We start from the raw sequence: 26781 nt of genomic DNA, 5'->3' as shown, positions 1-26781 counted from the left end.
AGGATCGGACCAAGTCAGCATGCATTTATGAAAGGGAAATCATGCTTGACGAATCTTCTGGAATTTTTTGAGGATGTAACTAGCAGAGTGGACAAGGGAGAACCAGTGAATGTGGTGTATTTGGACTTTCAAAAGGCTGCATGTTCAGCCATGATCTCATTGAATGGCGGTGCAGGCTTGAAGGGCCGAATGGCCTACTCCTGTGCACCTATTTTCTATGTTTTGACAAGGTCTCGCATAAGAGATTGGTGTGCAAAATCAAAGCGCATGGTATTGGGGGTAATGTGGATAAATGTGAGGTTATCCATTTTGGGGGCAAAAACACGAAGGCAGAATATTATCTGGATGGCGGCAGATTAGGAAAAGGGGAGGTGCAACGAGACCTGGGTATCATGGTTCATCAGTCACTGAAAGTGGGCATGCAGGTACAGCAAGCGGTGAAGAAGATAAATGGTATGTTGACCTTCATAGCTAGGGGATTTGAGTATAAGAGCAGCGAGGTCTTACTGCAGTTGTACAGGGCCTTAGTGAGGCCTCACCTGGAATATTGTATACAGTTTTGGTCTCCTAATCTGAGGAAGGACGTTCTTGCTATTGAGAGAGTGCAGCAAAGGTTCACCAAACTAATTCCAGGGATGGCTGGACTGTCATATGAGGAGAGACTGGATCAACTGGGCCTTTATTCACTGGAGTTTAGAAGGATGAGAGGGGATCTCATAGAAACGTATAAGATTCTGATGGGACTGGACAGGTTAGGTGCGGGAAGAATGTTCCCGATGTTGGCAAGTCCAGAACCAAGGGACACAGTCTTAGGATAAGGGATAGGCCATTTAGGACTGAGATGAGGAGAAACTTCTTCACTCATAGAGTTGTTAACCTGTGGAATTCCCTGCCGCAGAGAGTTGTTGATGCCAGTTCATCGGATATATTCAAGAGGGAGTTAGATATGGCCCTTACGGCTAAGGGGAATCAAGGGGTATGGAGAGAAAGCAGGAAAGGGGTATTTAGGGAATGATCAGCCATGATCTTATTGAATGGCGGTGCATGCTCGAAGGGCCGAATGGCCTACTCCTGCACCTATTTTCTATGTTTCTATGTTTCTATGTCACTATTTTTGAGCAGAGTCCAAATCATAACAATTGATGCACGACAAGACTCTTGGATTAAGATGTTTTAACCATCTTTATTTCTACATTAAATAGAGTTAACGTTAAACTTCTCTCTCTGGTCTATTGTAAAGCAGAATTAAGTGAGTAAAATTTTACTTGAGTGTTTCAAGGTTTGTCAGAAAATCTTATCAAATGTCCTTATTTCTACTTTTGACTTTTCAATTAGTATTTAAAGAGTTCTGAAAATTATGCTGATATGCTGATTAATAATGTCAACAAAATAAACATTAAATAAGTAAGTGTGTGATTGGCTAGTGCCATAACTTTGAAACCTGGGTTAACAAGCAGTTAACCATAAAGACAATATTTAGTCACATAGATTGAATGTTTAACCTTAATCCCGCCTCTGTCTTCCAAACCTATCCTTTTTCAAAACTGTTAGTATTAGAATGCTTTGGCGATTATTTGCAATCACTTTGGGCTCAATTTTCCCCAAAGCATTTTTTTTGCGTACATGAAGAGTTATGCCCGATTTCTTTTTTGTGACCCAAGTATGCCAAAAAAAAGTGTTGTAAGTTTCCCATTAGGATCTCTTCATTTTGACGTGGCCCAACCTGAGGAGGGTGGCGCCTTGATCTGCACCAAAAAGATCGGGCTGCCATGGTAACCAGGGACACAATGCGAGCTGAGGCTGCAAAGTGAAGCATACAACCAGCTCCCAACAATTAAAAGTATTGAAAAACACATAATAGCAACTTAACTCCAACCCTGCCGGAACGGCTTGCCAGTCCAGTTCCATTCTCAGTCCCCACCGGTTCAATCCTCCTGCCAGTGCATTCTCCTGCCCCTAGCCCTGGCCGAAGGGCTGCGTTCTCCTGCCGTTGCGCTCTCCTGCAGGTGCGCTCCCCCTCCCCTAGCCCAGGCCGAGTAGTCTCCTCCCTCCTGGTCCCCGCACCTAACTACACCCGAAAGGCTCCCCCCATCCCCTCTCCTTCCCCCCCACCTCTCTCTTCCTCCCCCATCTCTCCTACCTTTCCTGCTGCTGCTGTCCATGCATCTGCTGCACTTATCTGCACCAATTTCCTTACCTGCGGCGATTTCTTTAACTCTCCGCAAGGGTTTTCTCGAGAGGCCACATACGCTGGCCTAAGTAGAAATGAAGTAACTATTAGCTGGCCAAAGTTGCCTAAATGGCCAGAATTGGCGTCGGCTGGTAACGCCCCCTTTTGAGAAAAAAAAAAGTAACTAAAAAAAAAAATGTAACTAACTGAGCTGGTGCAAATTGATTGGAGAAACTGGGGATTTTTAAGTTAGGTCAGAAAAAGCAGCCTACTCCAAAAAAAAATGGCGCAAAGATGGGGCAAATTGAGCCCATTGAGTGGGAGGTGAGCTTTACTATCTTGGTCAAGGGAGCTGCGATAATCTCCTTGAACCAAGTGATGAGTCACAGCAGCGTTTTATTCGATACAATCATGACTCCTTCCTCACTGCCACTATCTGTTCGTTCTCCATCTGGAACCAGTAGTCCCGATGAAAGTAAGATTATTTCCATCCGCAAGCACACAGTTTGAAAAGATCGGTGTTACAGGTATGGTTAGCAATATGTTTATACAATAGAAGCCTGATGTGATGTAGGCAGTAATTTATAGTAGTTTTATGCATTTGTGAGCAAATAAATTATATTTCTATTCATCTCAATTCTGAGATATTGTGATCGGTGCTGGAAAAATGAACCTCATGACCTCTGCTGAAACCAACATAGTCCAAAAATAATAAAACAAAGGTATTTGAACATGCAATCCATTTATTGCTAAATATTGTACTGCTCTTTATCATTTAAGTTTAAAAAATATATATATATAGGTAACCATGGTATTTTGACAGAAAGATAGCAAAATAAAGTTCTTATAAATAGATTTCTATTTGGCTGAATCTGAATCTGTGAAATTGTCTCTGTGATAGAAAGCAAGATCTACAGGACATTACTCGATCAAAGAGTAAGAATTTGCAATCCTTGCCAAACCATGATAATAGTCCATAAAAATTGATTTTAAATCATTGTACTTTAACCTCAAAAAATTATCTTGACACATTTGATACCAGTTTCATTTTGTCTTTCTTTTTAATGCTGCAATTTACTTTAATTGGAAAGTAAAACATAGGTTGACCTGAGAGAAGATAATCTGAAACCTTGGGACAGGTATTTGGTGAAACTGGTATGGATGGTGGAAGATGCATTAGATTAAATCTTTATGAAAACTGTAATTTGTTTCATGTGGAGATTTGATTTTCAGCTGCCATATATGGCTATCATTAAAGTGCACAGATTACATAGTGAAGTACTCAGTCCTTGCAGTACTGTATATATTGTAGGTTAAAAATAATCTTGGAATAATACATTCGCTTATAAAAACATAAGAAATGGGAGCAGGAATAGGCCTTTTGGCCCCTCGAGCCTGCTCTGCTGTTCAATAAGATCATATTCACTTGACCGCTGTTCAATCATTTTCATAAAATATACAGTTCTCTTTGCATGCAGGGTATAAGACAGTTTTGCTGTAAGGAAAGCTGTTTAATTTTAGCATGTTAAATGCTGAGAAATGTTTTATTTTATTGCAGTAGGGCTCTGTTCCAACATTGCAGTATAATATTGTTATCTGCAGTGTGACAGGTTACAGGATGTTGACTTATACTGTATAAAGCTTCAAACCTGTTTTGAAGCAAGCTCTGTTAAATCTTGGAACGTATTAACTGGCTAGAGACAGGTGGGTTTTTTACTGCATTCATTCTTCAAGAAGTTAGCTTTGTGTCTATTTGCATTTATTCTGAAATGCTATAAAGGAAAATTCCAGTTTTCCTATTTGGTTAAAAAGGAATGCCTAAATCTGGAGACATAAATGATGAATTATATTTTGTGCAGTTTATGAACATAAATTGTATATTTTCACCATGTTGTTCAAATGTATTTCAATAGTTTGATTTCATGTACACCAAAGGAAATACACAGGGCCTTTAGGATGTCCTGATGTATTTGTTTCAGCAAGTATTTTGTATTACACTATTTTGTGGAGGCAGAATTGCAGTTCTGGTGATACATTTCTGCAGAGTAAGGATTTGCAGAATTGTTTTCGATTCATGCAAATGCTTCCATCAATAAATTACACTGGTCACTGGCACTTGATTTGTCTAAAATTGCAGTGCTGTTGCTGATGTAGCAATAGAAAGTTCCAGTTCAGCATGCATGCTAGATGTGGTTGAAAGGTCATTGCAGTATTTGGATGAGAAAAGCTTGCTTTGAGCAGTAGTTGAGCTGGCATTCAAAAGGTACCAGCAATTTTATACCAGGTTATGAAATTGTTGGAAGTGCTGTTTACTGGCATGGTTTTTGTACATAAAATCTAAAACTGAATCCTGAATAGAAGAGAAAAGCAAAGAGAAAACATCAGTTCAACAGGGAGAACAAATTAATAAAAAGAGAACGATTCAAAGACAACGCAAACATCCGATATAAAGGTATTTTTACTCTTTAAAAGTGAATCATTTAATTATACCTGAGCTGTGTATAGTGTTCTTTTTTCTGTTCTGTACAGTTTTAAAAAAAAATTTTATAGATAAATGTAAACACTAATCTCATGTTTGCCTCTCCCAAAACTTGCAAATTTTCATATTCTAGTTAAAAATAGATCTGAGCTTTAATAACCTTGAGTTTTAAAATCTCAGGTTACAAAAATTAACTTGCTTCAACTTTGAAGTACACTATGCTTCAAATGTGAAAGGCCAAATATTGCTCTTAAAATAGTTTTACAGTATTTCATCAGTCATGTGACAGGTTGCATTAACCAGTAACTTCCTGATGGAATACACTCCTATAGATTGGTCAGATGTCTGCAGAAAATGGGAACGTTAATTTCAGTGACTTCTTCAGAAATACAAATTTCTTGTAAAATACAGTAAGTTCCATGTGCAGGAATACTGACTGATTATTTCTCTTTCGTGCATCTAAAAGCCATTTGTTCTCGGGAGAACAGAATAGTGAGCGTAACAGATTTACCTGTCGGAGGCGCCGCCTTTCGGATGAGACGTTAAATGTCTGCTCTCTCAGGTGGATGTAAAAGATCCCATGGCATTATTTCGAAGAACAGCAGGGAAGTTATCCCTGCTATCCTGGCCAATATTTATCCCTCAATCAACATAACATAAAGAGATTATCTGATCATTATCACATTGCTGTTTGTGGGAGCTTGCTGTGCGCAAATTGGCTGCCACATTTCCCACATTTCAACAGTGACGACACTCCAAAAGTACTTCATTGACTGTAAAGCACTTTGAGACGGTGTTCATGAAAGGCACTATATAAATGCAAGTCTTCTATATATTCTCCAATTTTCTCTTAAGACATTAGCTGGGGTGCAATTCTAACATGGCAGTTACTTTCCAGTACCTGACCCAAGTGGCCATTGTTCATGTGTGAGCCTCAACGTTTCTGTATTGTTACTGGGAACAAGAACCGTAGATGCTGTGCCAAGTTGAGAGCATCTGGCTTAGGACATCGCTGTTGGGCAGATGGAGAGAGAATTCTGAGTGATCAGGACAGTTTCAGTTTGTACACTTAAAAGAATTATCATTGAATAAGTTAGATGTGAACTTTATCATATTTTTGTTATGAGATATTAATATTTTAAGGAAGAAATCTGTTTCTTAGCAGAGCTGACAATCACTAGATTCCTTGTGTGTAAAGTTATTTTCGAAAATCACAATACCAGTTTTGCAACATGATGAAGCTTTGCTCCTATCATTCTAGGTATGTACATGACAAATAAGTAATGTTTGCTGTTTAGCATATGAATCCAAATTTTATTTGTAACGCATGTCTAGGGTGGTTGTGATGGTTTACAAGAAAGTCATGGTCCTTGTGCAACCATAGTGAATAAGTTTTCAATTTAGTATATTGCATGACAGTCAGAAGACTTATGAAAATATTAAGTTTTTTTTCTCCAGAGGCATATACCTGCAAAATATGTTTGCACCAGTTCTCTCAACTCTCTCACTGCAGGCCACCTTTGATATCTATAATAATGTCAGTTTTTGTCTGTCCGGGGGCTGGGAGCACACGGTCCGGACTGAGTGACAGTTGCACTGATCAATGGGCGATCAGGGCCCGCCCAGCTTCGCAACCAATCAGGGCGGGGAGCGATGGCACAAATTTTTAAAGTTTGATTGATGCTGCGTCTGTTCCAATGAGGAGGCGGAGCCTCCCCTCCCCAGGCATTGCTGTGGAGCCAAGAGGAGCGTGTGGTGGGAGTGGCGAGAGAGAGGGCGGGAGGAGGACATCAGTGTTGATTCTATAGATGAAGATGACGACAGTCTAAACAAGTACTGTTGCAATAAAGGAGTCAAGTTTCAGCCTGAGTTGCTCCTATTTTTTTGGAGCAATTGCAATTCTCGGCATTTAGTTTGCTCCAGTTCTAGTCAGTTAGAACAGTTTCAGTTTGGAACAGATATTTTTTTTCAAAAGGGGGCGTGTCCGGCCACTTACGCCCGTTTTGAAAGTTTAGGCAGTGAAAACTTACTCCAAACTAACTTAGAGTGGAGTAAGTGTAGATTTTTGTACGCTCAGAAAAACCCTTGCGTACACTTAGAAAATCAGGCATAGGTTACAAATCAGGCATAGGGAGCGGAACGGGTGGGGAGGGAAGGGAAGTTTACAAACATTAAACACTTCAGTTTTACAAATAAAGAGCCATCATCAATAATAAATGATAAATATATCAATAAATCAACCAAAAAATCAATCCAAAAAAAATTTAAAAATCAATAAATAAAATATTAAGTTTCTGCTCACAGACTGCAGCACCGGGAGCCCTTCAACAGCGTGCTGGGACGGGGCCCCCCCAGTGTGTGTGTCTCTGTCTCTGTCAGTGTCTCTCTCTTTCTCTCTGCCTCTGTCAATGTGTCTCTCTCTCTCTGTCTGTCAGTGTGTCTCTCTCTGTCTCATTGCGTCTGTCTTTCTCTGTCTGTCCGTGTCAGTGTCTGCCACTCTGTCTGTCAGTGTCTCTCTCTGTCAGTGTCTGTGTTTCCGACAGCGAGAGGAGGAGAGGAGGGGGGAGAAGGGAGGGAGGGGGAGAGCAGAGGGAGGAGGCTGAACGGGCCCGGCCGACGTGAAGGCGACTTCGGGCGGGGCCCGCCCCCAGCAAGATGCCGGGCGGGGCCCGCCCCGCCAAAGGAAGCGGGAGCGGACCGGCATTGAAAGGTGGCCGCGGGAGCCGGGGTGGGGATAGCGGAGCGAGTAGAGGGTGGGGAGAGCGGAGCGGAGCGGGAGTGAATGGGGGGGGAGCGGAGCGGGAGCGAGTGGAGAGGGGGTGCGGAGCGGGAGCGAGCGGAGGGGGGCGGCGGAGCAGGAGGGAGTGGAGGGGGCGGCAGAGCGAGAGCGAGTGGGGGGGGAGTGGAGCGGGAGCAAGAGCGAGTGGGGGGGGGAGCGGAGCGGGAGCGAGAGCGAGTGGGGGGGGAGCGGGGCGAGAGCGAGTTGGGGGGGAGCGAGAGCGAGAGGGAGTGGGGGGGGGAGCGAGGGGGAGTGGGGGGGGGAGGCGAGGGGGAGTGGGGGGGGGAGGCGAGAGCGAGTGGGGGGGGGGGAGGGAGAGCGAGTGGGGGGGGGGAGGGAGAGCGAGTGGGGGGGGGGAGGGAGAGCGAGTGGGGGGGGGGAGGGAGAGCGAGTGGGGGGGGGAGGGAGAGCGAGTGGGGGGGGGGAGGGAGAGCGAGTGGGGGGGGGGAGGGAGAGCGAGTGGGGGGGGGGGAGGGAGAGCGAGTGGGGGGGGGGAGGGAGAGCGAGTGGGGGGGGGGAGGGAGAGCGAGTGGGGGGGGGGGGGGAGAGCGAGTGGGGGGGGGGGGGGGAGAGCGAGTGGGGGGGGGGAGGGAGAGCGAGTGGGGGGGGGGAGGGAGAGCGAGTGGGGGGGGGAGGGAGAGCGAGTGGGGGGGGAGGGAGAGCGAGTGGGGGGGGGGGAGAGCGAGAGCGAGTGGGGGGGCGAGAGCGAGTGGGGGGGGGGAGCGAGAGCGAGTGGGGGGGGGGGAGCGAGAGCGAGTGGGGGGGGGGAGCGAGAGCGAGTGGGGGGGGGGAGCGAGAGCGAGTGGGGGGGGGAGCGAGAGCGAGTGGGGGGGGGAGCGAGAGCGAGTGGGGGGGGGGGAGCGAGTGGGGGGGGGGGAGCGAGAGCGAGTGGGGGGGGGAAGCGAGTGGGGGGGGGGGGGAGCGAGTGGGGGGGGGGGGAGCGAGTGGGGGGGGGGGAGCGAGTGGGGGGGGGGGAGCGAGTGGGGGGGGGGGGAGCGAGAGCGAGAGCGAGTGGGGGGGGGGGAGCGAGAGCGAGTGGGGGGGGGGGAGCGAGAGCGAGTGGGGGGGGGAGCGAGAGCGAGTGGGGGGGGGGGAGCGAGAGCGAGTGGGGGGGGGGGGGAGCGAGTGGGGGGGGGGGGAGCGAGAGCGAGTGGGGGGGGGGGAGCGAGAGCGAGTGGGGGGGGGGGAGCGAGAGCGAGTGGGGGGGGGGGGAGCGAGAGCGAGTGGGGGGGGGGGGAGCGAGTGGGGGGGGGGGAGCGAGAGCGAGTGGGGGGGGGGGAGCGAGAGCGAGTGGGGGGGGGGGAGCGAGAGCGAGTGGGGGGGGGGAGCGAGAGCGAGTGGGGGGGGGGGAGCGAGAGCGAGTGGGGGGGGGGGAGCGAGAGCGAGTGGGGGGGGGGGAGCGAGTGGGGTGGGGAGCGAGTGGGGGGGGGGGGAGCGAGTGGGGGGGGGAGCGAGAGGGGGGGGGGGAGCGAGAGGGGGGGGGGGGAGCGGGAGCGAGAGGGGGGGGGGGAGCGAGAGCGAGTTGGGGGGGGGGGAGCGAGAGCGAGGGGGGGGGGGAGCGAGAGCGAGTGGGGGGGGGAGCGAGAGCGAGTGGGGGGGGGGGAGCGAGGGCGAGTGGGGGGGGGAGGGCGAGTGGGGGGGGGAGAGCGAGTGGGGGGGGGGAGAGCGAGTGGGGGGGGGGGGAGCGAGAGCGAGTGGGGGGGGGGGGAGCGAGAGCGAGTGGGGGGGGGGGGGAGCGAGTGGGGGGGGGGGGAGCGAGAGCGAGTGGGGGGGGGGGGGAGCGAGTGGGGGGGGGGGAGCGAGAGCGAGTGGGGCGGGGGGGGGAGCGAGAGCGAGTGGGGCGGGGGGGGAGCGAGAGCGAGTGGGGCGGGGGGGGAGCGAGAGCGAGTGGGCCGGGGGGGGAGCGAGAGCGAGTGGGGCGGGGGGGGGGAGCGAGTGGGGCTGGGGGGGGGGAGCGAGTGGGGCTGGGGGGGGGGGAGCGAGTGGGGCTGGGGGGGGGGAGCGAGTGGGGCTGGGGGGGGGAGCGAGTGGGGCTGGGGGGGGGGGAGCGAGTGGGGCTGGGGGGGGGGGAGCGAGTGGGGCTGGGGGGGGGGAGCGAGAGGGGCTGGGGGGGGGGGGAGAGCGGGGCGGGGGGGGGGGAGAGCGAGTGGGGGGGGGGCGGGTGGGGGGGGGGAGAGCGAGTGGGGAGCGAGAACAAGTGGGGGGGGTGGAGCGAGTGGGGGGGTGGAGCGAGTGGGGGGGGGAGCGAGCGCGAGTGGGGGGGGAGAGCGAGCGCGGGTGGGAGGGGAGCGGAGAGGGGGTTGGGGGGAGCGAAAGGCGGTGGGGGGGGAGCGGAGAGGGGGTTGTGGGGGAGCGGGAGCGAGGGGGTTGTGGGGGAGCGGGAGCGAGTGGGGTGGGGCGGGGAGTGGGGGGGGGGGGGAAGCGGGGCGAGTGGGGGGGGGGGAACGGGGGAGTGGGGGGGGGAGCGGGGCGAGTGGGGGGGGGGGGGAACGCGAGTGGGGGGGGAACGGAGCGAGTGGGGGGGGAACGGAGCGAGTGGGGGGGCGAGTGGGGGGGGGAACGGAGCGAGTGGGGGGGAGCGGGAGCGAGAGCGAGTGGGGGGGGGAGCGAGAGCGAGTGGGGGGGGGAGCGAGAGCGAGTGGGGGGGGAGCGGGAGCGAGAGCGAGTTGGGGGGGGAGCGGGAGCGAGAGCGAGTGGGGGGGGAGTGGGAGCGAGAGCGAGTGGGGGGGGGAGCGGAGCGGGAGCGAGTGGTGGGGGTAGCGGGGGGGAGCGGGACGAGTGGGGGGGGGAGCGGGAGCGAGTGGTGGGGGAGGGAGCGGGAGCGAGTGGTGGGGGAGGGAGCGGGAGCGAGTGGTGGGGGAGGGAGCGGGAGCGAGTGGTGGGGGAGCGGAGCGAGTGGGGGGGGGGGAGCGGGGGGGGGAAATGATGCAGGTGGGGGGGGTTGGGGGGAGTGAGGCGAGTGGGGGGGAGCGGAGCGGGTGGGGGTCGAGAGGGGGTGGGGGGGAGCGGAGTGAGGCGAGTGGGGGGGAGCGGAGCGGGTGGGGGTCGAGAGTGGGTGGGGGGAGCGGAGCGAGAGCGGGTGGGGGGGGGGAGCGGGTGGGGGGGGGGAGCGAGGGGGGGGGGGGAGCGAGTGGGGTGGGGGGGGAGGAGCGAGTGGGGTGGGCGAGTGGGGTGGGAGGAGCGAGTGGGGTGGGCGAGTGGGGTGGGGGGGGAGGAGCGAGTGGGGTGGGGGGGGGGGAGCGAGTGGGGGGGAGCGAGTGGGGAGGGGAGTGGGGTGGGGGGGGGGAGCGAGTGGGGGGGGGAGCGAGTGGGGGGGGGCGGGTGGGGGGGGGGGCGGGTGGGGGGGGGGGGAGAGCTAGTGGGGGGGGGAGCGAGAACGAGTGGGGGGGGAGCGAGGGGGGGGGGAGCGAGAGCGAGTGGAGCGAGAGCGAGTGGGGGGGGAGGGGGGGAGCGAGGGGGGGGGGAGCGAGAGCGAGTGGGGGGGGGAGCGAGATCGAGAGCGAGTGGGGGGGTGGAGCGAGTTGGGGGGGGGTGGAGCGGAGAGGGGGGGTGGAGCGAGTGGGGGGGTGGGAGCGAGCGCGAGTGGGGGGAGAGCGAGCGCGAGAGCGAGTGGGGGGGGGAGCGGGAGCGAGAGCGAGTGGGGGGGGAGCGGGAGCGAGAGCGAGTGGGGGGGGAGCGGGAGCGAGAGCGAGTGGGGGGGGAGCGGGAGCGAGAGCGAGTGGGGGGGGAGCGGGAGCGAGAGCGAGTGGGGGGGGGGGAGCGAGAGCGAGTGGGGCGGGGGAGCGAGAGCGAGTGGGGGGCGGGAGCGAGTGGGGGGCGGGGGCGGGAGCGAGTGGGGGGCGGGAGCGGGAGCGAGAGCGAGTGGGGGGGGAGGGGAGCGAGAGCGAGTGGGGGGGGAGGGGAGCCAGAGCGAGTGGGGGGGGAGCGGAGCGAGAGCGAGTGGGGGGGGAGCGGAGCGAGAGCGAGTGGGGGGGGAGCGGAGCGAGAGCGAGTGGGGGGGGAGCGGAGCGAGAGCGAGTGGGGGGGGGGAGCCAGAGCGAGTGGGGGGGGAGGGGAGCCAGAGCGAGTGGGGGGGGAGCGGAGCGAGAGCGAGTGGGGGGGGAGCGGAGCGAGAGCGAGTGGGGGGGGAGCGGAGCGAGAGCGAGTGGGGGGGGAGCGGAGCGAGAGCGAGTGGGGGGGGAGCGGAGCGAGAGCGAGTGGGGGGGGGGGAGCCAGAGCGAGTGGGGGGGGAGCCAGAGCGAGTGGGGTGGGGGGGGAGGAGCGAGTGGGGTGGGCGAGTGGGGTGGGGGGGGAGGAGCGAGTGGGGTGGGCGAGTGGGGTGGGGGGGGGGGGGAGCGAGTGGGGTGGGGAGCGAGTGGGGGGGGGAGCGAGTGGGGTGGGGTGGGGGGGGGGAGCGAGTGGAGCCAGAGCGAGTGGGGTGGGGGGGGAGGAGCGAGTGGGGTGGGCGAGTGGGGTGGGGGGGGAGGAGCGAGTGGGGTGGGCGAGTGGGGTGGGGGGGGAGGAGCGAGTGGGGTGGGGGGGGGGGGAGCGAGTGGGGTGGGGAGCGAGTGGGGGGGGGAGCGAGTGGGGTGGGGTGGGGGGGGGGAGCGAGTGGGGGGGGGAGCGAGTGGGGGGGGGGCGGGTGGGGGGGGGGAGAGCTAGTGGGGGGGGAGCGAGAACGAGTGGGGGGGGAGCGAGGGGGGGGGAGCGTGGGGGGGGGGGGGGGGAGCGAGTGGGGGGGGGGAGCGAGGGGGGGGGGGTGGAGCGGAGAGGGGGGGAGAGCGAGCGCGAGTGGGAGGGGAGCGGAGAGGGGGTTGGGGGGGAGCGAAAGGCGGTGGGGGGGGAGCGGAGAGGGGGTTGTGGGGGAGCGGGAGCGAGGGGGTTGTGGGGGAGCTGGGGCGGGGAGCGGGGCGAGTGGGGGGGGGAGTGGGGGGGGGAGAAGCGGGGCGAGTGGGGGGGGGAGCGGGGCGAGTGGGGGGGGGAGCGGAGCGAGTGGGCGGGGCGAGTGGGGGGGGGAGCGGGAGCGAGAGCGAGTGGGGGGGGGAGGGGAGCGAGAGCGAGTGGGGGGGGGGGAGCGGAGCGGGAGCGAGTGGGGGGGGAGGGGAGCGAGAGCGAGTGGGGGGGGAGCGGGAGCGAGAGCGAGTGGGGGGGGGAGGGGAGCGAGAGCGAGTGGGGGGGGGGGAGCGGAGCGGGAGCGAGTGGGGGGGGAGGGGAGCGAGAGCGAGTGGGGGGGGGAGCGGAGCGGGAGCGAGTGGTGGGGGGAGCGGGGGGGAGTGGGGGGGGGAGCGGGAGCGAGTGGGTGGGGGGAGCAGGAGCGAGTGGGGGGGGAGCAGAGCGAGTGGGGAGGGGAGCGGGGGGGGAAACGAGGCAGGTGGGGGGGGTTGGGGGGGAGTGAGGCGAGTGGGGGGGAGCGAGGCGGGTGGGGGTCGAGAGGGGGTGGGGGGGAGCGGAGTGAGGCGAGTGGGGGGGTTGAACGGAGCGAGTGGGGGGGGAGAGCGGGAGCGGGTGGGGGGGGAGAGCGGGAGCGGGTGGGGGGGAGAGCGAGAGCGAGTGGGGGGGGAGCGGGAGCGAGAGCGAGTGGGGGGGAAGCGGGAGCGAGAGCGAGTGGGGGGGGAGCGGGAGCGAGAGCAAGTGGGGGGGGGAGTGGGAGCGAGAGCGAGTGGGGGGGGAGCGAGAGCGAGTGGGGGGGGGAGCGGGAGCGAGAGCGAGTGGGGGGGGGAGCGGGAGCGAGAGCGAGTGGGGGGGGGAGCGGGAGCGAGAGCGAGTGGGGGGGGAGCGGGAGCGAGAGCGAGTGGGGCGGGGGAGCGAGAGCGAGTGGGGGGCGGGAGCGGGAGCGAGAGCGAGTGGGGGGGGGAGCGGGAGCGAGAGCGAGTGGGGGGGGAGCGGGAGCGAGAGCGAGTGGGGCGGGGGAGCGAGAGCGAGTGGGGGGCGGGAGCGGGAGCGAGAGCGAGTGGGGGGGGAGGGGAGCGAGAGCGAGTGGGGGGGGAGGGGAGCGAGAGCGAGTGGGGGGGGAGGGGAGCGAGAGCGAGTGGGGGGGGAGCGGAGCGAGAGCGAGTGGGGGGGGGGGAGCCAGAGCGAGTGGGGGGGGAGCGGAGCGAGAGCGAGTGGGGGGGGAGCGGAGCGAGAGCGAGTGGGGGGGGAGCGGAGCGAGAGCGAGTGGGGGGGGAGCGGAGCGAGAGCGAGTGGGGGGGGAGCGGAGCGAGAGCGAGTGGGGGGGGGGGGAGCCAGAGCGAGTGGGGGGGGAGGGGAGCGAGAGCGAGTGGGGGGGGAGCGGAGCGAGAGCGAGTGGGGGGGGAGGGGAGCCAGAGCGAGTGGGGGGGGAGGGGAGCCAGAGCGAGTGGGGGGGGAGGGGAGCCAGAGCGAGTGGGGGGGGAGCGGAGCGAGAGCGAGTGGGGGGGGAGCGGAGCGGGAGCGAGTGGGGGGGGAGCGGAGCGGGAGCGAGTGGGGGGGGGAGCGGGTGGGGTGGGGGGGGGCGGGTGGGGGGGGGGAGAGCTAGTGGGGGGGGGGGGAGCGAGAACGAGTGGGGGGGGAGCGAGGGGGGGGGATAGCGAGAGCGAGGGGGGAGCGAGATCGAGAGCGAGTTGGGGGGGGTGGAGCGGAGTGGGGGGGTGGAGCGAGTTGGGGGGGGTGGAGCGGAGAGGGGGGGTGGAGCGAGCGCGAGTGGGGGGGAGAGCGAGCGCGAGTGGGAGGGGAGCGGAGAGGGGGTTGGGGGGGAGCGAAAGGCGGTGGGGGGGGAGCGGAGAGGGGGTTGTGGGGGAGCGGGAGCGAGGGGGTTGTGGGGGAGCGGGAGCGGGTGGGGCGGGGAGCGGGGCGAGTGGGGGGGGGGAAGCGGGGCGAGTGGGGGGGGGAACGGGGGAGTGGGGGGGGGAGCGGAGCGAGTGGGGGGGAGCGGGGCGAGTGGGGGGGGAACGGAGCGAGTGGGCGGGGGGGAACGGAGCGAGTGGGGGGGGGAGCGAGAGCGGGAGCGAGTGGGGGGGGGAGCGAGAGCGAGAGCGAGTGGGGGGGAGGGGAGCGAGAGCGAGTGGGGGGGGGAGCGGAGCGGGAGCGAGTGGGGGGGGAGGGGAGCGAGAGCGAGTGGGGGGGGGAGCGGAGCGGGAGCGAATGGTGGGGGGAGCGGGGGGGAGTGGGGGGGGAAACGAGGCAGGTGGGGGGGGTTGGGGGGGAGTGAGGCGAGTGGGGGGGAGCGAGGCGGGTGGGGGTCGAGAGGGGGTGGGGGGGAGCGGAGTGAGGCGAGTGGGGGGGTTGAACGGAGCGAGTGGGGGGGGAGAGCGGGAGCGGGTGGGGGGGGAGAGCGGGAGCGGGTGGGGGGGAGAGCGAGAGCGAGTGGGGGGGGAGCGGGAGCGAGAGCGAGTGGGGGGGGAGAGCGGGAGCGGGTGGGGGGGGAGAGCGGGAGCGGGTGGGGGGGAGAGCGAGAGCGAGTGGGGGGGGAGCGGGAGCGAGAGCGAGTGGGGGGGGAGCGGGAGCGAGAGCGAGTGGGGGGGGGAGCGGGAGCGAGAGCGAGTGGGGGGGGGAGCGGGAGCGAGAGCGAGTGGGGGGGGGAGCGGGAGCGAGAGCGAGTGGGGGGGGAGCGGGAGCGAGAGCGAGTGGGGGGGGGGGAGCGAGTGGGGGGCGGGGGCGGGAGCGAGTGGGGGGCGGGAGCGGGAGCGAGAGCGAGTGGGGGGGGGAGGGGAGCCAGAGCGAGTGGGGGGGGAGCGGAGCGAGAGCGAGTGGGGGGGGAGCGGAGCCAGAGCGAGTGGGGGGGGGGGAGCCAGAGCGAGTGGGGGGGGAGCCAGAGCGAGTGGGGGGGGAGCGGAGCGAGAGCGAGTGGGGGGGGAGCGGAGCGAGAGCGAGTGGGGGGGGAGCGGAGCCAGAGCGAGTGGGGGGGGAGGGGAGCGAGAGCGAGTGGGGGGGGAGCGGAGCGAGAGCGAGTGGGGGGGGAGGGGAGCGAGGGGGGGGGGAGGGGAGCGAGAGCGAGGGGGGGGGGAGGGGAGCGAGAGCGAGGGGGGGGGGAGGGGAGCGAGAGCGAGGGGGGGGGGAGGGGAGCCAGAGCGAGGGGGGGGGGAGGGGAGCCGGAGCGAGTGGGGGGGGAGGGGAGCCGGAGCGAGTGGGGGGGAGCGGAGCCGGAGCGAGTGGGGGGGGAGCGGAGCGGGAGCGAGTGGTGGGGGGAGGGAGCGGGAGCGAGTGGTGGGGGAGCGGAGCGAGTGGGGGGGGGGAGCGGGGGGGGAAATGATGCAGGTGGGGGGGGTTGGGGGGAGTGAGGCGAGTGGGTGGGAGCGGAGCGGGTGGGGGTCGAGAGGGGGTGGGGGGGAGCGGAGTGAGGCGAGTGGGGGGGAGCGGAGCGGGTGGGGGTCGAGAGGGGGTGGGGGGAGCGGAGCGAGAGCAGGTGGGGGGGGAGAGCGAGAGCGAGTGGGGGGGCTAGCGAGAGCGAGTGGGGGGGGAGAGCGAGAGCGAGTGAGGGGGCTAGCGAGAGCGAATGGGGTGGGGGGAGCGGGAGCGAGAGCGAATGGGGGGGGGAGCGGAGCGAGTGGGGGGAGGAGGGGAGCGAGCGGGGGGGGGAGCGGAGCGAGCGCGAGGGGGGGGGAGCGAAGCGAGCGCGAGTGGGGGGAGGAGGGGAGCGAGAGCAAGTGGGGGGAGGAGGGGAGCGAGAGCGAGTGGTGGGAGAGCGGAGCAGGAGCGAGTGGGGGGGGAGCGGAGCAGGAGCGAGTGGGGGGGGAGCGGAGCAGGAGCGAGTGTGGGCGGGAGCAGAGCAGGAGCGAGTGTGGGCGGGAGCGGAGCGAGAGCGAGTGGGGGGGGGGAGCGAGAGCGAGTGGGGGGGGGGAGCGAGAGCGAGTGGGGGGAGAGCGAGTGGGGGGAGAGCGAGTGGGGGGGGGGGAGCGAGAGCGAGTGGGGGGAGAGCGAGTGGGGGGGGGGGGAGCGAGAGCGAGTGGGGGGGGAGCGGATGGGGGGGGGGGAGAGAGCGGAGCGGGAGCTGGGAGAGAGCGGATGGGGGGGGGGGAGAGCGGAGCGGGAGCTGGGAGAGAGCGGATGGGGGAGGGGGAGAGCGGAGCGGGAGCTGGGGGGGTGGGGGAGCGGAGCGGGAGCGAGTGGGGGGGGGGAGCGGGAGCGAGTGGGGGGGAGCGGAGCGAGGGGGGGGGGCGGGAGCGAGAGGGGGCGGGAGCGAGGGGGGGGGAGCGAGTGGGGGGGGGAGCGAGTGGGGGGGGGAGCGGGGCGAGAGCGAGTGGGGGGCGAGAGCGAGTGGGGGGCGGGGAGCGGAGCGAGAGCGAGTGGGGGGCGGGGAGCGGGAGCGAGTGGGGGGCGGGGAGCGGGAGCAAGTGGGGGGGGAGCGGAGCGGGGAGCGAGAGCAAGTGGGGGGGGGAGCGAGTGTGGGGGGGGAGCGGAACGGGAGCGAGAGCGAGTGGGGGGGGGCGGAGCGCGAGGGGGGGGTGGGGAAGAGCGGGAGCGAGTGGAGGGGGAGAGCGGGAGCGAGTGGAGGGGGGGCAGAGCACTGGAGCGAGTGGAGGGGGGGCGGATCACGGGAGCGAGTGGAGGGGGGACGGAGCACGGGAGCGAGTGGGGGTGGGGGGAGAGCGGGAGCGAGTGGGGTGGGGGCGGAGCGGGAGCGAGTGGAGGGGCGTGGGTAGCGGAGGGGACGGGTGGGAGGGGGGGGGAGAGCGGAGCGGGAACGAGTGGGGTGTGGGTGGGGTAGAGCGAGCGGGAGCGGGAGCTGGCGGGGAGGCGGTGGCGTTGCAAGAGCCAGAGGGAATGTCAGCTGAACAGGGGAGGAAGCTGGAGTCACAGCCAGAGCAGGAGTTGGACGAGGGAGGGTGCAGCCTGATCTTCGCCGCCCCTGTGAGCCCATTCGGCCAGGGCTAGGAGTGGCGTATTTCGGGCGCCTGGAGCTACTGCACATGTACGCTCACTGTAGCACGCCTGTGCAGAGGTCCTGGCACTGATTTCAGTGCAGGGACCTGGCTCCACCCCCCACAGCTTGTGCTGCGCCGCGCCGCGCCGAGGGCCTTGATCGACCTGAGGGAGTGGAGAATAACGAGGTAAGTTTTCGGCGCGGTTTTGAGCGCAGAAATCAGGCGTGGCTCGCGGTGCTGCGCCATTCTAGGCGCAGCCCGAAACTTGACCCCAAAGATACTAATTTGACTGCAAATATTTTGCAGGTCTCTGCGAGCAGTATAATAGTTTATGGATTGCAATCTGTCCAGTACCCCTCTTTCCAAACTGTCTCTCTCTAATGAGATTCTCTATCCTTGCAGTCCTTCCAACACACCAAGCAGACTGACTGGAGCAATTGATTCAGGGCCAACTGGGGTACAAAATCAATGATGTAAGATTTTTAATTAATACCTTCGGATTTATTGCAGATCCAGACTTGGCTTCCTTCCACTCTCAAGGGGGCTATTATCAAAGTCACACTTTGTTTCCTGTTGTAAAGTGATATGCTTTAGAAAGTTGTAGAAATTAATTTTACATGTTCATAAATTATTAGGCAGCTTTCTAGTAAGGAGGGGGTAATATATTAGCATGGATAGAGGATTGGCTAACTAACAGAAAACAGAGACTCGGGATAAATGGGTCATTTTCAGGTTGGCAAACAGTGACTAATGGGGTGCTGTAGGGATTGGTGCTGGGACCTCAACTATTTACAACTATGTTAATGAGTTGGATGAAGGGACCGGGTGTAATGTAGCCAAGTTTGCTGATACAAAGATGGGTGGGGAAGCAAATTGTGAGGAGGACACAAAATCTGCGAAGGGTTATTGACAGGGTAAGTTAGTGGCAAAAATTTGGCAGATGGAGTATAATGTGGAAAAATGTGAGGTTATCCACTTTGGCAGAAATAATAGAAAATCAAATTATAATTTAAATGGAGAAAAATTGGCAAGTGCTGCAATACAGAGAGACCTGGGGGATCCTTGTGCATGAAACACAAAAAAGTTAGTATGTGGGTACAACAAGTAATCGGGAAGGCAAATGTAATGTTGGCCTTTCTTGCAAGGGGAATAGAGTATAAAAGCAGACAAGTCCTGCTACAACTACAGGGTATTGGTAAGACCACACCTGGAGTACTGTGTACTGTTTTGGTCTCTGTATTTAAAGAAGGATATACTTGCATTGGGGGCTGTTCAGAGAAGGTTCACTAGGTTGATTCTGGAGCTGAGGAGGTTGACTTATGAAGATAGGCTGGGCCTATACACATTGAAGCTCAGAAGAATGAGAGGTGATTTTATTGAAACATAAGATAATGAGGGGGCTTAGCAAGGTAGATGCAGAGAGGATATTTCCACTCATAGGGGAAACTAAAATTAGGGGACATAGTTTTAAAATGGCGGCCCCTTATCCTAAGACTGAGATGGGGAGGAATTTCTTCTGAGGGTTGTAAATCTATGGAATTCTCTGCCCCAGAGAGCTGTGGAGGCTGGGTCATCGAATATATTTAAGACGGAGATAGACAGATTTTTGAGCGATAAGGGAGCATAGGGTTATGGGGAGCGGGCAGGGAAGTGGAGCTGAGTCCATGATCAGATCAGCCATGATTTTATTGAATGGGGGAGCAGGCTTGAGGCGCCAAATGGCCTAATCCTGCTCCTATTTCTTATGTTCTTAAGGTGAGCACGAATGAGGTCACGTACTTTCAAATATGAAATGAATAACTACATGCCCTAAATGGCAGGGGTATTCTGTCCAACAGAGGGGAGAGGCATTAAGTAATTGAATGACTTGTAATCTTCAACTTGAAAGACGCACCATCGTTTTTGCAATAAAATTGTGCAGCCTGGTGATAGAGTAGTGACCAGTGCCTGTAAACTCATCCATATATGAAGACTGTAAATCGAATAAGGGGTTCAGATTTTTTGTTGGTAATGTAATCAGAGAATTTATAAATAAAATAAATAGGAAATGAGCTATGGAATACTTTGAGTTGTGCACTGAATGGGATGAATCACCTTTTATTTGGCCATCAGCATCAGAAATCTAGATTTAATGCAGATGCTGATAACTGGTGTGATCCAGCAATACCAGATAAGGGTCAAACTGAATGATTAACAATGGTGTGCAAGTTTATTAGCAAATATTTTGTAATTAATTCAAATTAAAATCACTTGTCGGGAGAAATTTCTTTACACGGGGCCGTTGGAGCACGGAATGTTTGGGCCAGAGACCATTGTTTCTTTTATGGAAATATTGGATAAATATTTAAAGCGGAGAAAGATACAAGCTGTGGGGAGAAAATGAGGCTTAGTTTTGGATTGCTCAAGACATGAAGGGCTGATTGGCCTCCTTCAGTGCTGTAAATTTCTATGGTTCTCTGATATGGAGCTTTGACTTCCTGTTGCCATTTGAGATTTCTCAATCACCACTGTGCTGTCTGATTGTTTAGCTGATATCTGTTCCTGGATGAGCAAGAGCTCATGCAACTCAACTCGGTAATCGGGCAGAAAGTCTCTTTGACTTTTGCCAAAAACTGCACCTTAGCACCAACTGCATCCCTCTCCCTGAATGCATGCTCGGCCTGAGTCTGACGGTGTGCAAGTTGATCTTGAGCTTCAAAACCTACATCCCAGACACCACTAAAACTTACACTCGGAATTTCCTTGTAGCTTCTCCAACTCTCCTGTCGTAACTCCTTAACTTCCGCCAATGTCACAGCAGCAGAATTTAAGAAACCCTGAGGAAATTCCCAGCCTCTGTATTTCCACTTCCTCAACATCATCTGCTTCTGCGCCTTCCTGATGTCAACTGTGATAGACTCGTTCTTGAGGACCACTTTTCGCAAATTGCATCTTGACCAAAACACAGCCATACACCATCCTATCCTGCACTACATGCTGCTCTCCATCACCTTTATCTTCATCAACCTCCATTAGCTTCTAATTGCCCAAAGCATGCCTTGTTCTTATCTACGTCTCTGCCTAACCTCACTGTTCTCTGCCTCCATACCTCACAGCCCTGTATCCCAATATGCACACTCTAATTGTGACCTTTGTATTCTCCACCCCCATCTAATTTCACCTTTGTCTGTTTTGGCCCCATGCTCTGGAACATTCTTTATCTAGGATTGCTGACAACCATTTGAAATAATTTCAGAACCTTGTCTTCAACAACCACCCGCCTCTCTCAATTGCTTGATGTTCAGTTATTTTGTAACCTTTGTCAAATGCTTCAGATGCAGGTTGTAAGTAATCAACTAATCCACCAATTTTAGAATTTACTTCATTATTTTTAATAAAGGCTGGTATTGAACTTAATTCTAATGTTTGCATTTACAACAATTTACAAACTTTACCAGGATAGCAATATCAGGAGAGATACATTGTCAAAGGCACCAAAAGAAAATTGTAAGTGTACAAAAGGAGGGGGTGGGGAACAGACACAACTGCAAATTTTCACAGGAATATAATCTATACTGTAATTGCTAACTTCAGTATAAAATTGTATTTACTGAGCACCATCACTGCATTGAAACTATTTTATAGTAACACACAGTGCATTTTCATGTATAAAAATGTATCCTGGTTCAGTTGCCGGCGTTTTGTGTATCCTACTTGCGTGTCCATGCAAACACATCTTTGATTACAAAATTGCTCTTAATGAATATTTAAAGGAGCATAAATTACTTTTCTTCAAACTAACCTCTTTACAGTGTCCTGCATTCATGACAGATTATTAAGTTTTGATTGAAAAAGAACTGAGAATCTTGTAAGAGCCTTGGATGTTTTACTATATTACAGGCACTATATAAATGCAAGTTTTTGAAATTTATTTAAATAAACTTTATATTACAATTATATTTTATTGGTTCATTGGCCATTTTGGATTGCAGTTGCAAAATTTAAATATCTATTAGTCATCATTATATTGTGATGAAAATGTAGGTCACTAACTGTTTCTAGGCCCTAAACTCTGGAATTCTGTCTCTAAATCTTTCCACCTCTCCTTTAAGAACTTGCTTGAAACCTATCTCTTTGACCAAGCTTTTGGGTTACCTGTCCTAATGTCTCCTTCTTTTGCTCGGTGACAATTTTGTTTGATTATGCTTCTGTGAAGCCCCTTGGGACATTTTACTACTTTAAATGCGCTGATATAAATGCAAATTCCCTCTACAGCTGAGAAGGCTGCTCTCAGGCCACAGCCTGTATTGTTCTTGGCTATTTATTATTTTACTGGTTTTCTCTGCGCAACCAATTGTGAGAAATTAGACCTTTTAGACAGACATTTTTCAACCCACTTAATATAAATGCCCTAATTTAGGATGACAGCAGATTAGGAACTAATTGGCTTTAAATTGCATAACAATTCTAATGAGGCAATTATTTTGACAGAAATTTAGTTTTGCTGGACTTATTCTAAAAAGGCTCGTCTGTGTGTTTAATAGTGGATAGGCAATGTAACTATAAAATACCTATTTTTGCTTCACTAATAAGAGTAATCAACTCTCAAGTGAATTATTTTTGGTGATCCTGGCAAGTAAAATATAAATATTTCCCATTTAACCATTACATCTTCTATTTATTGCTATATTACAAGGGGACAGGGCTGCAAATTGGTAGAAAAAGATTTTGGAGTGGAATGTGGGGCTTGTTTCATTGGGAAATTCCTGGAATTGGTCAGCAGTTGGGATGGCAGGAAATATACCTGTCTTCTAATATTGATGGGAGTGTTTGGGGTCTTGGAGCATTGGTTGGAAGAAATTTTTCCAGAGACTTTTAATTGAGTTTTTGATTGTTTCCTGGGAAATAAATGAATACTGTTTTCTTTAACTATCATAGCTACAATAGAAAAATACCACACTTTTGCTCAATGCAAATTAATAGAACTCATTTTCAGAATGGAAGCAAGTCTTCCTCAATTCCGAGGGACTGCCTATGATGATGATGATGAGCTTTAATAAAATAATCTAGACTTGCGGCCAGGGGCAAAATTCTGTCACCATTTGTTGTATCTTTTGGAAGGAGAGGAGAGGGCTCACAAAGAGACCCTTGTGTGAAGGGTGAGTCTTTCTGTTAATCATAAACATTTCCAGAATTTACCGTTATTTATATCCGAGTTAAATGTTTCCTAAATACTTTTGGATAAGGAAGGATCAGCTCAGCAAAATAATAATGGCATGCTTCTCGGCGTTTCCACGTAACTGCAAGAGAATGGGACTTGCAAACATCAAATGCTTCAAGGACTAGTCTTGTATTCGTCATTAAAAACATTTTTTTAAGTTACCTCAAAATTCGAAAAATTCATGGCTTAGATTATTTTTAGGTTAATAAAATCCTCACATTCCTAGCATTTTCCCACTCAACTACAAATGCAGACAGGGCTCGTAAATAGAGAGACAATTCTATTAATGCAGGGCGACAAATTGTACACGCTGGACATGAATGTTCCTTCCATTGGCATATAATGGCTTGAATTTTGCGATCAGCGGTGACGGAACTACTCTCTGTTCATGACGCCTACAGCTGGCCAAACTTTGTGGGCTTTTGAGTGTCAACTTACAGTTAGGGCGGTATCACTACTGCCCTGTAGACCATAAGCTTGGTGCCAGATTTGAAATCCTGGTCTTCAAACACACTTCCTCAGATGACCGAAGGCTGCACTGGTACACTGGAGGCAGTGTTGGACCTCGTCGTCGATGTCTGCCCTTGCTGATAGTAAGCTCCCAAGGTATGGAAAATGGTCCACGTTGTCCAAGGCTGCACCGTGGATTTTGATAACCGGGGGGCAGTGCTGTGTGGCGGGGTCAGGTTGGTGGAGGACCTTTATCTTATGGATGTTTAGTGCAAGGCTCATGCTTTCGTATGCCTTAGTGAAGATGTTGACGATGGCTTGGAGTTCGGCCTCTGTGCGCGGATGCAAGTGTTGTCCGCGTACTGTAGGTCGATGACGGGATGTCTATACAGTAGACACCTCAAAGTGCTGGAGAAGTACCACCAGTGCTTCCTCCGCAAGATCCTGCAAATCCACTGGGAGGATAGATACACCAACGTCAATGTTCTCGATCAGGCCAACATCCCCAGCAGCGAAGCACTGACCACACTCGACCAGCTCCGTTGGGTGGGCTATCTTGTCCGCATGCCCGATACAAGACTCGCAAAGCAAGCGCTCTACTCAGAACTCATATACACGGCAAGCGAGCCCCAGGTGGGCAGAGGAAACATTTCAAGGACACCCTCAAAGCCTCCTTGATAAAGTGCAACATCCCCACCGGCACCTGGGAATCCCTGGCCTAAGACCACCCTAAGTAGAGGAAGAGCATCCGGGGGGGTGCTGAGCACCTCTAGTCTCGTCGCCGAGAGCATGCAGAAACCAAGCGTAGGCAGCAGAAGGAGTGTGCGGCAAACCAAACTCCCCATCCACCCCTTACTTCGACCACTGTCTGTCCCACCTGTGACAGTCTGTAATTCCCCTATTGGGCTGTACAGATACCTGAGAACTCAATTTGAGTGGAAGCAAGTCTTCCTCGATTTCGAGGGGCTACATATGATGACTTAGGGTTACGAGAGATCCTTTTCAGCGTGGCACCCTCTACAGGGCATCTGTCACTTTTGAGCAGAACAAGCAACAGTGTCTCCTCAACCAATCGGATTGAAAAATCTTCATCGAGACAAGAGTCTAAACCAGGAAGTATAAATTAGAATATTTAATTTAATATAACATCATGTACAGACAGCAAAATAAAGTGAGCGAAAGAAAGATGGGATTGAGAGAGAGTTAAGAGACAGAAAGAAGTACCGGTGTAGCGAAGCTTGTGGAGAAGCAGGACAAATCGGACAGCAGCTTCTTGATTTCGCGTTTAACTGCATGTGCAAAAGCTGTCCGATTTGCTCCATAATAACAGTTACCGTTTTTCTTACTGCAAAATTAGGCTCAATATCAGGCTATCTCTGGTCACTTTAATAATCAGGTGGATATATGCTGATTATTCAGAGTTTAGGATGGAATATAACACGAGATATACAGCAAAAGCTTACGACTGTGACGAGCAGTTCTCCGGATTATGGTCTCTTCCTTTCGTCTAGAACCTCAAGTGATTGACTTCAATGAGTGAGGTCCACTCTCGAAAGAGCGTTCAACCAGCTCACCCTTGTGTGGTTCTCCCTTCCCGATCTGTCTGAATAAGCCTTAATGGTGTTTTTTATCTTTTTATGGATGGGCCTGGGATCGAATTATTGACAGGACTATTCGATCTATGGAGCGCTCTTTAAAAACTCATTTCCCAATTGTATTTCTAGTTCTTTATCTCAACTTGTTGAAGACCCACCGTGAAGGAGGGGTCTTTACAACTATTACACATCTTGTTTATAGTTTTGAAGGCCAATCCATCCATCCATCTGGACCCACCCCCCATCTCGTCAAGCCCAGTTCCCTCTTAGCTCTAGTCACATTGCAACCTGTCTTCTCCTCCTCCCTGCTCCAACCGGTGCATGTCTCAGGGCAGCCTTAGGCCATTAAATCAGAGGTCCAGGTTAGAACTGTCTCACTTCAGCCAGTCGTCCTGGATACCCTAACTCCCATTACTTCAATGTCTTTTATACCAATTAACTTTTAATTATATTTGCAAGCAGTTCTGTTAAACAAACTCCAAATTCTACCTTAGTATTATAATTGGTTGTTAGTAATAATGGAAGAAACATTAGGTTGGGCCTTCATTGTTCAAATTAAAGACCAAGTCAAAATGTTATGCATTCTCTAATTGAAGAAATCAAAGATGGAGCTGCGAGGCTACTCGGGAGAGAAAATTCCTGTGGTATCACCGTACCGGTGAAATACAAGGATCCATTTCAGAACTTGCTTCTAATAGTAATGAAAGGAGACAAGCCTGCCTTATTAGGAAGAAATTGGTTGGGAGACTGAGCTGGATTGGAGTGAGATTTCATGTGTTGAAACGAGATTTGCATCAACGGATGATATCAAGAGTTATCCGAAGGTGTTCTGCAAAATGGGCAGTCCGATCCAAGGCTTCAAGGCGAGTGTCAGGGTAAAAATGACACTAGATCGGTTTACTGCAAGCCACGTTCCGTACCATATGCACTCGAGGAGAAAGTTGAGCAAGAACTCAAAAGATTAGAAACCGAGAACATTATATCTAAGATAGATCAATGTAATTGGGCTACACCCTTTGTTGTTGTACCTAAGTCCGATGGTATGGTAAGATTGTGTGGTGATAAAATAACCGTAAACCAGTTTCTAGAGGATAATGTCCCCAATAAATTGCCAAATATAGATGATTTGTTCTCGCCAAATATAGATGATTTGTTCTCAACACTGAAAGGTGGTCAGATCTTCTCAAAGTTGGATCTTACGAATGCCTACTTACAGCTTGAACTAGATGAGGAATCCAAGTCATGCTTGACTATAAATACTCATCTAGGCCCGTACCAATTTAATAGGCTACCGTTTGGAGTGTCTTCCGCCTCTGCCATATTCCAAAGGGGGATGAACCAGATGTCGCAAGGTATTGAAGGGGTAGTATGTTATTTAGATGACATACTAATTTCAGCACCAAATAGGCAAATTCATGATAACATATTGAATGAAGACCTCAAACGGCTAGTGAAACACAGAGTACGAGTATCTGCTCGTAAGTGAGTTATTTCAAAACTCAGTGGAGTACTTAGGGTACAGAGTAGACAAAGATGGTTTACATCCAACCATGGGAAAGCTAGATGTAATCAGAAATGCACCCACTCCCAAGAATGTCACTGAACTTAGATAATTTTTGGGTCTTTTGAACTATTATGGGAAGTTCCTACCAAATTTGGCTACAGTATTACATCCACTGAATAACCTATTGAAAAACAGGTCCTTTAGAAGTGGTCAAAAGAAGGTGATACAGCATTCAAGGAGTGTAAAAGCAACTTGGTAGAGAGCACCATGTTCGTTCACTATGACGCATCTCAGGAGATCAAGCTAGCATGTGATGCCTCTGGAGTTGGGGCAGTGATCTTTCATGTATCACGTAGTGCTTTTGCTTCACGCACTCTCAGTGCCAGTGAGAGTAATTATGTGCAAATCGAAAGGGAAGCTTTGGCATTTTTTGGGTTCAAAAAGTTCCACAAATATTTGTATGGTTGTAAGTTTACCATTGTTACGGACCATAAGCCCCTGACAGCAATCCTCCATCCAAAGTCCCCAGTTCCAACATTAGCTGCAGCCTGAATGCAGAGATGGGCTTTGATTTTGTCAGCATATAAATATGATATTGAATACAGATGATCAGCTGATAACAGTAATGCTGATGCTATGTCTAGATTGCCATCCTCATCACAAGTTACACCCGATAGGGAAGATGTGTTCTATTTTTCATACATTGATGAACTGCCAGTCACAGCTGAAGAGATTGGTAGAGCAACCAAACGTGACCCAGTGATGTCATAGTGCAAATGGATGGCTATACCAGGTAACTGAGAC

At 54.8% G+C, this 26781-nt stretch overlaps 1 protein-coding gene across 4 annotated transcripts in view; it reads left to right on the top strand.

The window, feature by feature from the left end:
- Positions 1–26781, top strand: part of LOC139267186 (microtubule-associated protein RP/EB family member 3-like) — a 124363-nt gene that overhangs the window by 24048 nt on the left and 73534 nt on the right. For 2 of the 4 annotated variants that reach the window (XM_070885117.1, XM_070885114.1), the window contains exon 2: positions 17631–17701. The exons of the other annotated variants lie outside the window; for them this stretch is intronic. In XM_070885117.1, coding sequence (XP_070741218.1) covers positions 17697–17701 — 5 coding nt within the window. In that variant the 5' untranslated portion in view covers positions 17631–17696. The remainder of the gene's footprint in view (positions 1–17630; positions 17702–26781) is intronic. 4 annotated transcript variants of the gene reach the window in all.

This window comes from Pristiophorus japonicus, chromosome 7 (genome assembly GCF_044704955.1).
Source record: "Pristiophorus japonicus isolate sPriJap1 chromosome 7, sPriJap1.hap1, whole genome shotgun sequence".
In the NCBI taxonomy this organism is placed as follows: Eukaryota; Metazoa; Chordata; class Chondrichthyes; family Pristiophoridae; genus Pristiophorus; species Pristiophorus japonicus.
The sequence above is the reverse complement of the archived record's forward strand: the minus strand, read 5'-3'. Positions and strand labels throughout refer to the sequence as shown.